This window comes from Musa acuminata, chromosome BXJ3-9 (genome assembly GCF_036884655.1).
Source record: "Musa acuminata AAA Group cultivar baxijiao chromosome BXJ3-9, Cavendish_Baxijiao_AAA, whole genome shotgun sequence".
In the NCBI taxonomy this organism is placed as follows: Eukaryota; Viridiplantae; Streptophyta; class Magnoliopsida; order Zingiberales; family Musaceae; genus Musa; species Musa acuminata.
Window position 1 is genome coordinate 43,451,708 of NC_088357.1, and position 12,964 is coordinate 43,464,671.

Below are 12,964 nucleotides of genomic sequence, written 5' to 3' on the forward strand. Positions count from 1 at the left end.
TACAAGTAGAATACAAATATTGTTTATGCAACTGTTAAACCCTGAACCAAATAATAAAGAAGCAACCTTACAATTACATGATATATAAAGAACTTTCATTAGTTAGTGTTTGTCATCCAGTAGTTTAGGTATGGCTCTTTGTGGTTCTCATGCAAACAAAATTGAGTATGTTTTCCTGCCAGGCTAAAATGCAATCCAACATAAGATACAGATCCCAGATTCCAGCATAAAATACATGTAGAGACAGAAGAAATAAGATGCCATGATAGAACAGTAAAATTATAGCGATATCATTTGCAATATGAAAAGTTAGGAACAAGGTGTTGCCCCAACTGTTGCTTGTAGCTATGGATACTGATTCTAGTTTCAACTAAGAAATTGACAAGAACAGTTCTCAGGCGACAAACAAGAACATGGGTGAATAATTTGCACTTATAAAAATGAGCTGGATACTTTCAGAGACCACTAAATTTCAAAAAAATATTTCCTGAGAAGCTTTTGTCAATCTACCAAAAACAGAGAAGTCAATTTATTTGCATATTAAGAAATACCAGATTTGCATACTGGACACAAAGTCTTCCTCCTGAGCCATGTGTCGATGCACTGCCAAGTGTGAATTAAATAGATTATTTGTTTGATGATGCATATTCAAGGCAAATATTACTCATAAGCCAAGAATTTTAAGTGGTATCAGTATGATAAGAATCTTTACTTCTTTGTGAAATTTATGTAGGCAAGGCAGATGACGGATGACATCTCCAACGGTCGGTGGCTCAAGGCAGATGACACATGCTTCTACATTGCCATTACTCTGTCAAAGATGATGGAATGGAAAATAAGCAGCGGTACAGAAGTGAACAAATTGGTTGAAATGCTTGTATTGAATGTAAAAAAGAGAACCATACAAAACCTGGATCACTGATTCTGGCAAGATGTTGATCTGACTCTCTGATGCGCCAGAATGTTGATGGTTGTCTTCATCAAGGCCCAACAGCATCTCATAGTCATCTCTGTTGTTGAAATGAAAATTAATTTGAAAAAGGAAAACAATTTGTCTCTAGCAGATGTGAGTTTCTTGATTGATGGAGGACATAATTAGCATTTGTTGTACATGTTCCGTCATGTGGAGATCCACATTAAGAAACTAGGAAATATATTGGAATCATGCGACAGGTACCATACGTACTACATGGGTGCTCTGACCCAAATTACGAAAATAGGAAACATATAATAGGTGGTTTATTCAAATTGCAAATATTCTGCAACAGCAAGATTATAGTACATTGAAATCGATTAGTCATGTAGAAGTTCAAAACTTTCTTTATCTTACCCTTAAGAGCACAGCAACACAGCTGTAACAATATGTTATTCCTCACTTCTAATGAAATTACAAAGTAATAAGTCCATCATCACCTTCATTAAAAACATTTTTAAAGAAAATATAATAGTCTTCATGGCTGCAAACCCAACATCTTCACATCTGTACTCAAATCTAATGGGCGGAAGCCTTATATGGTAAAAATAAGTTTCTCAAACCATAGTTTTGTTCAGCTACCGAAATTTTCCATACCTCAACCAGCAGTAATATATAAAGAACAATAATCACAATAAAATGTCTGGCAATATGTTCAACAGAATAGAACCAGAATACTATGGAACATGATAAGTGACTTATTTGTCAAAGAATAACATAAATGCTTACTCGGTGATGTCACGTTGAACCAGAAGAGTATCATCTAAAATCTCCATGTCTTGTTCATTCTCAAACGCAGCTTCCAATGCTTCCAAGAAGTTGAGCCTCTGGGCATTGTGTAAAGGACACCACTATATTAGAGAAGAGAACAATAATTTACAATCAAACCACCCTATTATCTAAGCACAACACTAGGCCAGACAACAATGAGCCATGGAAAAGGCAAAACACAAATACTTTAGAATAACATGCTTAAAGAGGCATGAGCAGGGGCATAGCTGACAAGATAGTCAACACAATGACAAACAAAAATATAATCCAAATAAACAATTAACATAATGAAAGAATATCTAATCCCACTAATAAAAAGATAATATATAAACCACTGAAAGATTAGTTTTATTAAAATCCAAGAATATCTTATCCAGTTCCACTGAAAATAATATATGGAACAATATGCAATGTCATGAAACAATGCGGCACCTTGAATAAAGCAAGCACATAAAGATTCACTAAAAAATGTCCTTAGCAAGGGGTTTGCACTGAACATTTAGCAAAGTAAACCAACTTTATAGGAAAAACAACCATGTAGATAAAAGAGGAAAAGGTAAGCGGACCTAAACCATTAAAGACAAAATTGTAAGAATTTAAGGCCAATGAGCAGAATGGATCACAAATTTAGCACTAGGGACTAGGGTGGCATTGTCTAGTGCTGGCATTATTTCATTAATTTTACAATGATCTCCATTTAGAAGCTAGGTCAGCAAAATCATATTTAGCAAACAATGGAAAGTGCAAATTTCAACGAGTAAATTTGAGAAAGTGTCATCTGCAAAATTTCATCTACAGAAAAATGTAAGGGTTTACCGTCTCCAGATCCATTTCGCCATTGTTGAAATTTCTCCGTAGTTCAGCAATTATTGACTGGAAGAAGGTGATTAATTATTTACTATATATTTATATCTCAACTATATAATGGAAGTTCATGACATGAATATAGAAAGCATTACCATCTCAAGATCCATATCAGGACTGTTGAAGTTTCTCCTAAATTGGGTCACTCTGCCTGATGCTGAAACTCTAGCACGATTTGTCAACTGTTGGGAATAACTACGGAATGAAGGACGTGGACCGTGTACAAATAAATGCGCCATAGATGCATCCCTCTGAGAGAAACAAAAAATATGTCAAAATATGTGCAAAAATGGTTTTTAAGGAGACAAGGTGTTAACTAAGGTTTATAAATATTAGCAAATGAAGGAATAACAAAAATCCACATTCAATTAACAGTGCTGGCTGTTTTAATACAAAATACCCAAACCATATGAACAATGTCCATAGCAAACCTGAGTTCGGCCAATTTCTTGGTCCTAAAGTAAGAAATCTGTGGAAAACAACAAGAATCAATCAAATGGAGTTGGCTGATATGGTAGTTTAGATTGGGAGGGGAAGAAGGGAAAAGCTGAGATGGAAAGACAAAATTCTGTAACTATAAACATGAAAGATAGGAGACATTGCTTTTATTTGTTCTTTGATGCGACCACCACTATTGTGTATTTGTAGTATTCCACCACCATCTACCATAATGTAAAATAGATAGAAAAGAGTACAAGGAAAGAGATGAATAAAGAATAATCCATAACCTGTTATGGGAATAGGAATCACATAGATCAAAGATGCCATAGGATTCAGAATCAATCCCAAATTTCTTCTTATTGTTTACTTTTGCATTACCATTCATTTTACCTGCATTGCATTAGAAACATTACGGCCAATGTAGGACTTATTATTACTTCTAAAGTTGTAGGTTGACAAGCTTTGGCACTTTGTATGGTATATATGATAGTTATTTAATTACAATGTCTTTATATGATATGATTGTTGTTAATTCTCTAAGAATATTCTTTCTTATTTTTCATTGTTGTTCTTGTGCAATTTATTATCTTTTGTATCTCAATTTCAATTTTTTAAAAGAAGATAAAAGAATCATTTAGCATAATTTTGTATTTTCTCCAAATTTATTTCATGCTTTTCTAGTTCTATTTTCTATTTTTACTTTTTTTTATTTTCTAGGTCAATTCCAATCCTGTCAATCCACTGTGACCTTCCTATCATACTGACCCTGACATAGCATTCTTAATCAATCCCAGACATACAAACTATACAAATACCACCTCAACTGGCTGCATGAAAGGGTCTGAAAGCACAAACGCAGGAACTGAAGTTACCATAGAAACAATAAATACCTAACAAAATGATGTTGTGTTAGGAGTAGTATTTATAAGTTTATGTATTTGACCAGCAGACCCATACAATGACCCTCATTTCTAGACGGATAACTGGAATAGGATTGTCATTCTCATTATATCTCCTCCAGTGATTGAAGAATTTACATGTAGAGGTCGGTTTCTACACCTGAAGAATGTAAAATCCAAACTATTTTGTTCTACAATAAAAGCCTTAAAGAAAGAAAAGCTGACCAATCTCACTCCAATTTCACCTAATCGCCAGATCACAGCACTGTGGCCGGCATACACTTCTTTGAAAGAGATTGCAATTCAGCATGATACATGCACCATCCCATGTCAATAAATAGGCATCAAGCATTTTGTTGCAGTACCAGCCAGAACATAGGCACTGGAACTCCACCTGCATGCTGGACAGCAACTATAATTCACCATGCTAGAAAATGTAAATGCTCGTTCTAGATTGTTCCAAATCTGATGTTGCTGAAATCTTTTGTATATATACCTATCATTTCGTGATGTTTACTTGTAGGCACTTAGACTTGATTGGATGAAACATGAAAAATGATGTACCAAATCCGACAAGAACAATTATAACAAAAGACAGGAAAGAAACCATGCCCACAACATTCAGGTTCCTGTTAGAGTTGAATCCTTGTAAATTATAATAAAATTTTAGGAGAAGAACAAAGTTTGGCTTTTAAACAGAAGAAATTAGCACATTGAGACACTCACAGGATGAGATCGATTCCTCCTTGAAGATGCAACATATCTGTCATCCTCCTCCTGCTGCAATGACCAAGCTATACTTGCATCACTCTGTTCAATGATAAAGTATCAGCATTATGTTAAATACGAGCATCACACAATACTGCAATTAACAAATCCCTGACAAAAATAATCAAACAAGGAAGAACCTCCTCTGTGCCTTCAAAGCCTGGCAATTCATGATAAAATTGCTCCTGAAGTTGACGAGCTAATATCTCATCTGACTCAACTTGGCTTTGGATTGCATTATAATGACCACAACCATTCTCTTGGAAATTTCTAGGGGAACTTATCTTGTCAACTTCTAAATGTCGCCCCAAAATTTCTCCACGCCACTCGGCATTGTGGCATCTAATGGATTTTGGATTTGAAGCTTCAGTATAGGATTGGATGTATGACTTTTCAAAGCCTTCTGAAGGTAAGCTTGATCTTTCACCAAAATGTGACCGAACTGCATTACATTTCCTTTTTGGCTTCTGCTTTAGGCACCTATGGCACCTCCCATTTTCTGATTCAGATTCAGATTCAGAGGTCACATAGACCATGCTTGAATTTGATTCGTGATGAGAAAATATTATCTCAGGATTGTCATGAAGAAGATTCACATGGTCAGCTTCTACCATTACAATTTCATTTTCATGTGTTTGATCAAGTAATTGACCTATGGTCTCTTCACTATTGGAAACACTGGCACTTTGACAAGATAAGTCTACAGGAGCTTTTCCTTTATGATCTCTCAGGGCCCTCTGACCTGCTTTTGCAAATTCAGGTGTATCATCACTGCTGACTGCAACAGAAGTTACATCCTGCCTTGATTTTAAACATTCCCTGCATGGTAGCATTAAGTTTAAATACCACAATGATTCAACACGCATTGTCATCATGGGTGCCAGCATTAATTTTGGGTACAACTGAATATGTACTAGGCATATGATGATAAAATTAAATAATACATGATAAAATTATTAAAATCAACCAACATTATGAACATAAACCTGTATCCAAATTAAATAATATGTGACAATATTTAAAAAGTTAAAAAGTATATATGTAATTCAATTACTTGAGAATTTCAACACAGATGTACCATATACATATATATAATGAAAGTTAAATAAAATTTATATTAATAAAACGAAGTCCAAAAAGAAGTGATGACAACAAGAAGATGACCATGGGAACAAGAGCGAACAGGAGAACAAGAGGGAAGCATAACTAAGCAAGATAAATGAATATAAAATCCAACAAGACATAAAAATGGAGTGGTCGATAGGAGATGAGGTGAAGAGAAGATAAGAAGAATGGTAGAGAGTGCATGACAATGAAGGGAGATGAGGAAGCAAAGGGGAGAGGTGGTCAAAGGAAGAGAGGGCGACGAAAGGAGAAAAAGACATTTTCTTTCTTACCTTAATCCAATTTATAACTGGCATAAGTACCCTCTAAAACAAATAACAAGAAAGATTTAAGTTGAGAATATTGGAGCAATATAAGGTGTATTATAAAAGCCAATCGATTTTATTTAACCCAACCAGTTCATGAGGATTATTCAAAAACCAACCGGTTCAAATGACCAACGGATCAAATAAGTGAATCAGACCAATTACGATTTTTCCGATTCGACCACTAGGTTTGGTCGGGTTCTAATAACTATGCTTTTAATCAAGCAAAAAACACAACAAAAAGCTTCTAACCATGCAACAACATTTTTTATTACAACCTTAACAAAAAAAACTCCCAATCATGCAAACAACATTTTCTATTACGGCCATATCAAAAGTAGATTGTCCAGGTCCTTCTTACCATATTTGTTATATCTCTGTCATATGAAACCTCCTAGCCCTATATTTATCTGAACAAAAAAGGGATAGTCAACTCAATGCAGCTTGCCTATTTACTTTCACAGAAATTAACAAATACTACAATTTTTAATTTCCAAATAAGGACTTGATAACCACTGATATACTTGGGGATGGCACATCCAATATGCAATAGAATTGACTGCATGAGACTGAAACAAGCAAGCTAAATTACTTCCAAAATGAAGATAACAGAATCTGTACAGATACAAACATGTGTTATGGTGGTTCATAATTTCATTGTATGTACTTGGTTCATTTAATCAGTTTAGTGTTGTAACTAACCTGTCAAACTGAGATTCAACTTCTGTTCTCCGTACATTATTTTGTGCTTCACCGGCATTCAAATTTTCTTTTCCTTTCTTTCTATCAGGCCAAACTTCTTTCGGATTGGGACTGACGATTTCAACTTGAACTACAGAATTCCCACCAGAGAGAACATTTCCAACACTATCATCTTCCATCACATTGTTACCATGTTGGATGTTATTTGGGGCAATGCAACCATTATGCACTAGCTTCTTGTCTTCGATTCTCCCATTAACAACTTTTGTTGGTCGATCATCTAGACGCGATGAACTTTGTGTAACACTTTCTTTCTTGTAATCTTGATGGCTGACACCGGTAAGCAGGGAGCATGTTTCACCAGCAAAAGACTTCATGATGTTTAGACCATCAACTTTGGACGAAATTTTACTCTTTGCAATATTATTAGGAGAAATAACACCATTACGTACTAGCCTCTTCTGAGTCATCTTCCTTTGAAACCTACTGGGCAGCAATTGTCTTGGCAGTTCTTCTGATGTAACTTGTGAATCACTGCTAATGTCAATCCGCTTACCTTTTCCTTTATCTCTCTCTACATTGCCAGCATTATCGCCTGGTTCCAAAGGAAATCTACTTCCAGTCTCCAACCTTCCAAAGTAACTATTTTGCTGAGATAATTTTTCACCATGCAATCCAGTGTACACACAATTCTTTATATTCTTTCCCTGACAAGACGCTTCTTGCTCACTATTCCTCCTCAAGTCCATACATTGAGCGGGATAAGAAACGTGACTAGAAATTTGCTGATGGAGTCCAGTCGACTTTACACTCTTCTCCTGATCGGAATCAAGTACTTTGCCTTTGTTTGGCAGAAAATGATTCCTGTAATGTGTGTTAGCCAAAGAGCCCCTTAATCTTAGATGACTGTTATTATCTCGTGCAGTACTGTCGCAAGCCACCTCACACACATTAGATCTCCAACAGTGATGAGCATCTATTTTTGCCACAGGAGCCACTTTCTGATCTGAAGAAGCAACTAGTTCTTTGTCGAGATCAATGAGCATCCCTGAGGTCCTGGAGCAGTCATTGACTGTGCATCTGGTTGCCTGCTTATCAGGGGTGTCAGGGACTTCTAATACCAGATCATGTTCCATGGCCTCCATATTCTGCATTGTCACAGGAACTATCAGAAAATACTTTTCCTTTTTATTTGTGTTTCTTATCCATTGGTGCTAGTTAACCAAGATTTTGAACTCAGGCATAAGATATCAATTTCCTATATAATACTAAGAGTACTATTAATGACCATAATTAATATACAAAGAGTAAAACAATCATCTTCGGTAGTAATAACAGCGTTAAATTATAACACCGGCATCGACAACAAGAGCAGATCCTAACGCTAGCAAACAAAGAAAACCTTCGGCAATTGAGAGTTCTCTTGAATCCCACATCCTTAACGAAGGATATTGGAAAATCCAGCCAAACCTCAAATGAATTAAAATGGAGTTCCAAGAATTCTTGAAGAGGAACAATTAGAACATCATCTCGAGGAAGAAAGAAGAAATGCAAACAGCACGCCATCAAAACAAACGTTAAAAAAAGGCCCTCTCTGCTATTCTAATAGGTCAACAAAAAAGAGGCGACCGAACTGAAGCGAAATCTGATATGACATGCGATCAAGTCGGCGCATGTTCGTCGACCGTAGGAGAAAGAAAAGAACCACTACAGATCATCGGAACAGATACCTTGTTGACGCCGAGGGTATCGAGGGCAGAGAGGAGCTCGGAATCGAGATCGGAATCCAGAGGGACGGGGGAACCCATACACGAAACCGGCGAATCGCCCGGCTTTGAAAACCCCCCTTTCTTCTGCCCCTCTCGCTCCTCAGGATCTTTTACCCTACGTTTGCTCTCCAAGATGTACGCGGCTCCGTGCATCGAGATTCGCACACGCCGTGATGTGACGGCATACGCCGCCGCCAAATAGTTGCGGGCTCGCACGTGACCGAACCCTGACAGCTGTTTGTGTTGTTCCGCGCTGACATCGGACCGCTGTTTCGACCGCCTCAACCTGCACGGGATCCTCTACGTAGAAGTAATGGACGGATGAGATTCGTTTGTTAGTCACCTCTATCAGAATCTCAGAAGCATATGATTGGCTATAATGGATACTTTAATCATATGATTTGAGAAGATTATTAGTTACAATAGAAAGTATCAAAAGATAAAAGATAAGATAAGATAAGATAAGATAACGATACTTACAAACAAAAATAGATATCTTAAATATTTACATGAAGCTTAAGTAAAAATTGATATTATATGAATTATAATATATAATTTCACTTAATTTTGATCGTCATTTCTATGATGACATATGCTCATGAGAAATTATTTATTTTGAACGTATAATTTTATTTTTTTAGGACTGATAAGCGATCTCATAGGTTAGTAAGGAATTATTTATTTTGGACATACGGTTTTACCTTTTTCATGATTCGTGGGCTCCAAAAGTTATTTCTGAGGGTAAGGATGACCCGCTTATAAATCCTTGATTTCTCTCACTTAAGTATTTGATCGTATATAACGGATAATTTAACCATATGATTTAGGAGGATTATTGCTTATAATAAAAAATATTGATACCTAAGATAAGAGCAATTACAAATAAAAACAGATATCTTAAATATTTGAATAAACATTATGAGCGAGAAGATATAATTTTTAATCAGGAGAGAGAGAGGAGAAGATGGTTATATGGATTATAATATTAAAATATAATCAATTGTGAGAAGACATGATATTATAATTCATGAAGTTGATTAATTTTGATAAAAAAAGATTCGATTAATCGAGAAGAATTTCGAAAGATTCGATTGATCCGAAAGAATTTCATTTACTTTGATATTATATTAATTATAACATATAATTTCACTTAATTTTGGTCATCGTTGGTTCGACAATATAGATTCATGAGAAATTATCTATTTTGGATACACGAGTTTATCTTTTTAGGACTCGTGAGCAACCCCAAAAGCTCACGAGAAATTATCCATTTTGGGTGCATAGTTTTACCCTTTCAGAATTTGTAAGCCCCAAAAGATACTTCTAAGGGAAACGATGACCCAGCTTATAAGCTTTTAATTCTCCTCTCAAAAGCATTTGATTGTATATAGTGGATAATTTAACCACATGATTTAAGAAGGATTATTGCTTACAATGGAAAGTATCGATAGATAAGATATGATTTTTAATCAAGAGAGAGAGAAAAGTATATGATTATATGGATTATAATATTAAAATATAATTAGTTGTAAGAAGACATGATATTATGAATCATGATATTATAATCCATGAAGTTGGTTAATTTTAATCGAAAAATATTTGATTGATCGAGAAGAATTTGGAAAGGAAGAATTTCACTTAATTTGATATTATATAAATTATAACATATATTTTCACTTAATTTTGGTTATCATTGGTGTGATCTCATAAACTCACAAGAAATTATCCATTTTGGACCTACGATTTTATCCGTTTAGGACTCATGAGGGACCCCGTAGACTCACGAGGAAATATCTATTTTGGGCATATGGTTTTGCTATTTCAGGATCTATGAGCCCCAAAAGATGCCTCTAAGGATAAGGGTTACTCGATAGGTTTACAAATCCTTGGTTTCTTTCTTTGAAGTATTTGACTTTATATACTAGATAATTTAGCTATATGATTTTAGGAGGATTATTCCTTACAACATAAAGTATCGACAAATAAGTTAAGAGCACTTACAAACAAAAATAGATATCTTAAATATTTGTATAAAAATTATAACGTTGAGATGATATGATTTTTAATCAAGAAAGAGAGAGAGAGAAGTATATGGATTAGAATATTAAAGAGAAGACATGATATTATGAATCATGATATTATAATATATAAAATTGGTTAATTTTGATCGAAAAAGATTCTATTAATCGAGAAGAATTTCACTTTAATTTGATATTATATGAATTATAATATATAATTTTACTTAAGTTTGGTAGTCATTGGTATGACCCGTAGACTCATAATAAATTTTTCGTTTTGAGTGCACGATTTTATCCTTTCAAGACTCATGAGCAACTTTGTAGAGTCGTGAGGAATTATTCGTTTTGGATGCAAGATTATATTTTTTTAGGATTTATGAGTCCCAAAAGATGCTTTTGAGGATAAGGGTAATCCAGCAGGCTTATAAGCCCTTGGTACCCTCTTTTAAAGCATCTAAAATTATATATAACAAATAATTTAGCCATATGATTTGAGGAGGATTATTGTTTACAACAAAAAGCATCCGTAAATAAGATCAGGGCACTTACAAACAAAAATAGATATATTGATTACATAAATATTGTAAGGTTGAGGAGATATGATTTTTGATCAAGAGAGAGAGGAGGAGAAGATAGTTATTTGAATTATAATATCAAAATATAAATAGTTGTGAGAAGATATGATATTATAATATATAAAGTTGGTTAATTTTGATCAAAAAGATTCTGATCTAAAAGAATTTTGAAAGATTCGATTGAACGGGAAGAATTTCACGTAATTTGATATTATATAAATTATAATATATGATTTCACTTAATTTTAATCATCAATGGTATGATCACATAAACATACGAGAAATTATTCACTTTAGGTACATAATTTTATTCTTTTATGACTCATGAGCAATCCCATAGGCTTGCAAGGAATTATCTATTTTGAGTATACGATTTTACCTTTTTAGGATTCGTGAGTCCTAAAAAATATATTTAAATATATTTGAGGTTAAGGGTGATCAAGTAGGCTTATAAACTCTTAGTTCTCCTCTCTAAGTCATCTGATTGTATATAACAGATAATTTAGCCATATGATTTGAGGAAGATTATTGCTTGAAAGTTTCGACAAATAAGATAAGGGCAGTTACAAATAAAAAAAGATATCTTAAATATTTGCATGAAGATTACAAGTAAGGTTGAGAAGATATAACTTTTAATCAAGAGAGAGAGGAGAGTAGATGGTATGGATTAGAATATTAAAATATGATTAGTTGTGAGAAAACATGATATTATGAATCATGATATTATAATATATAAAGTTAGTTAATTTTGATAAAAAAAAATTGATTGATAAAAAATAATTTCACTTAATTTGATATTATATGAATTATATCATGTAATTTCATTTAATTTTGGTTGTCATTAATATGACATCGTAGGCTTATGAGAAATTATCTATTTTTGATGCATTGTTTTACTCTTTTAGGACTCGTGAGCGACCACGTAGGCTCACGAGAAATTATCTATTTTGGGTGTACGGTTTTGCCCTTTCAGAATTCGTGAGTCCCAAAAGAAACCTATCAGGGTAAGTGTGACTTGACGAGCTTATAAGCTCTTAATTATTCTCTCCAAAGCATTGATTGTATATAATAGATAATTTAGCCACATGATTTGAGGGGGATAATTGCTTATGATAGAAAGTATCGACGGATAAGATAAGGGCAGTTGCAAACAAAAACAGATGTCTTGAATATTTGCATGAAGATTGCTAGTAAGGTTGAGGAGACATAATTTTTAATCAAGAGAGAGAGAGGAGTACATGGTTATATAAATTATAATATTAAAATATGATTACTTTTAATCGAAAATGATTTGATTAATCGGGAAGAATTTTACTTAATTTGACATTATATGAATTATAACATATAATTTCACCTTATTTTGATCGTTATTGATATGACCTCGTAGGCTCACAAGAAATCATCGGTAGTATAATTTTGCACTTTCAAAACTCGTGAGCTCCAAAAGATATCTCAAGGATAAAGGTGACCCGACAGGTATATAAGTCATTGGTTCCCTTACTCCTCATCCAATATAAGACTAAATATCCATATATAGGATAAGTATATAAGTCATTGGTTCCCTTACTCCTCATCCAATATAGGACTAAATATCAGTGCCCTCTTCGTAGGAGAGCTAAGAGCTCATGTACCTTCTTCTAGTATCATTCCGATAAGTCAGCATTTGAGCTTCACTAGTGTGACCCCGTAATATCATAAGGAATTATTTGTTTTAAACTTTCCCACACGATTTAACATTTTCTAGACTCGTGAGC

General features: G+C 34.2%; 1 protein-coding gene across 7 annotated transcripts; it reads right to left on the bottom strand.

The window, feature by feature from the left end:
• Positions 1-268: 268 nt before the first annotated feature.
• Positions 269-8,754, bottom strand: LOC135649456 (uncharacterized). 7 transcript variants are annotated; one of them, XM_065167807.1, is made up of 10 exons: positions 8,579-8,750; positions 6,849-7,996; positions 4,857-5,535; positions 4,675-4,758; positions 2,704-2,859; positions 2,561-2,617; positions 1,703-1,800; positions 911-1,010; positions 713-811; positions 269-603 (listed from the first exon to the last, which is right to left on the bottom strand). In XM_065167807.1, exons 1-10 carry the CDS (start codon positions 8,654-8,656, stop codon positions 541-543), a joined length of 2,562 nt encoding a protein of 853 aa, XP_065023879.1. In that variant the 5' UTR covers positions 8,657-8,750; the 3' UTR covers positions 269-540. The 7 variants fall into 7 exon arrangements, 4 of the variants coding, with proteins under 4 accessions (XP_065023879.1, XP_065023880.1, XP_065023881.1 ...); XM_065167808.1 differs by lacking the exon at positions 2,561-2,617 and having other exon boundaries at positions 8,579-8,752; XR_010501270.1 differs by lacking the exons at positions 269-603; positions 713-811; positions 911-1,010; positions 2,561-2,617 and adding an exon at positions 4,194-4,342 and having other exon boundaries at positions 8,579-8,754.
• Between the last annotated feature and the right edge of the window lie 4,210 nt (positions 8,755-12,964).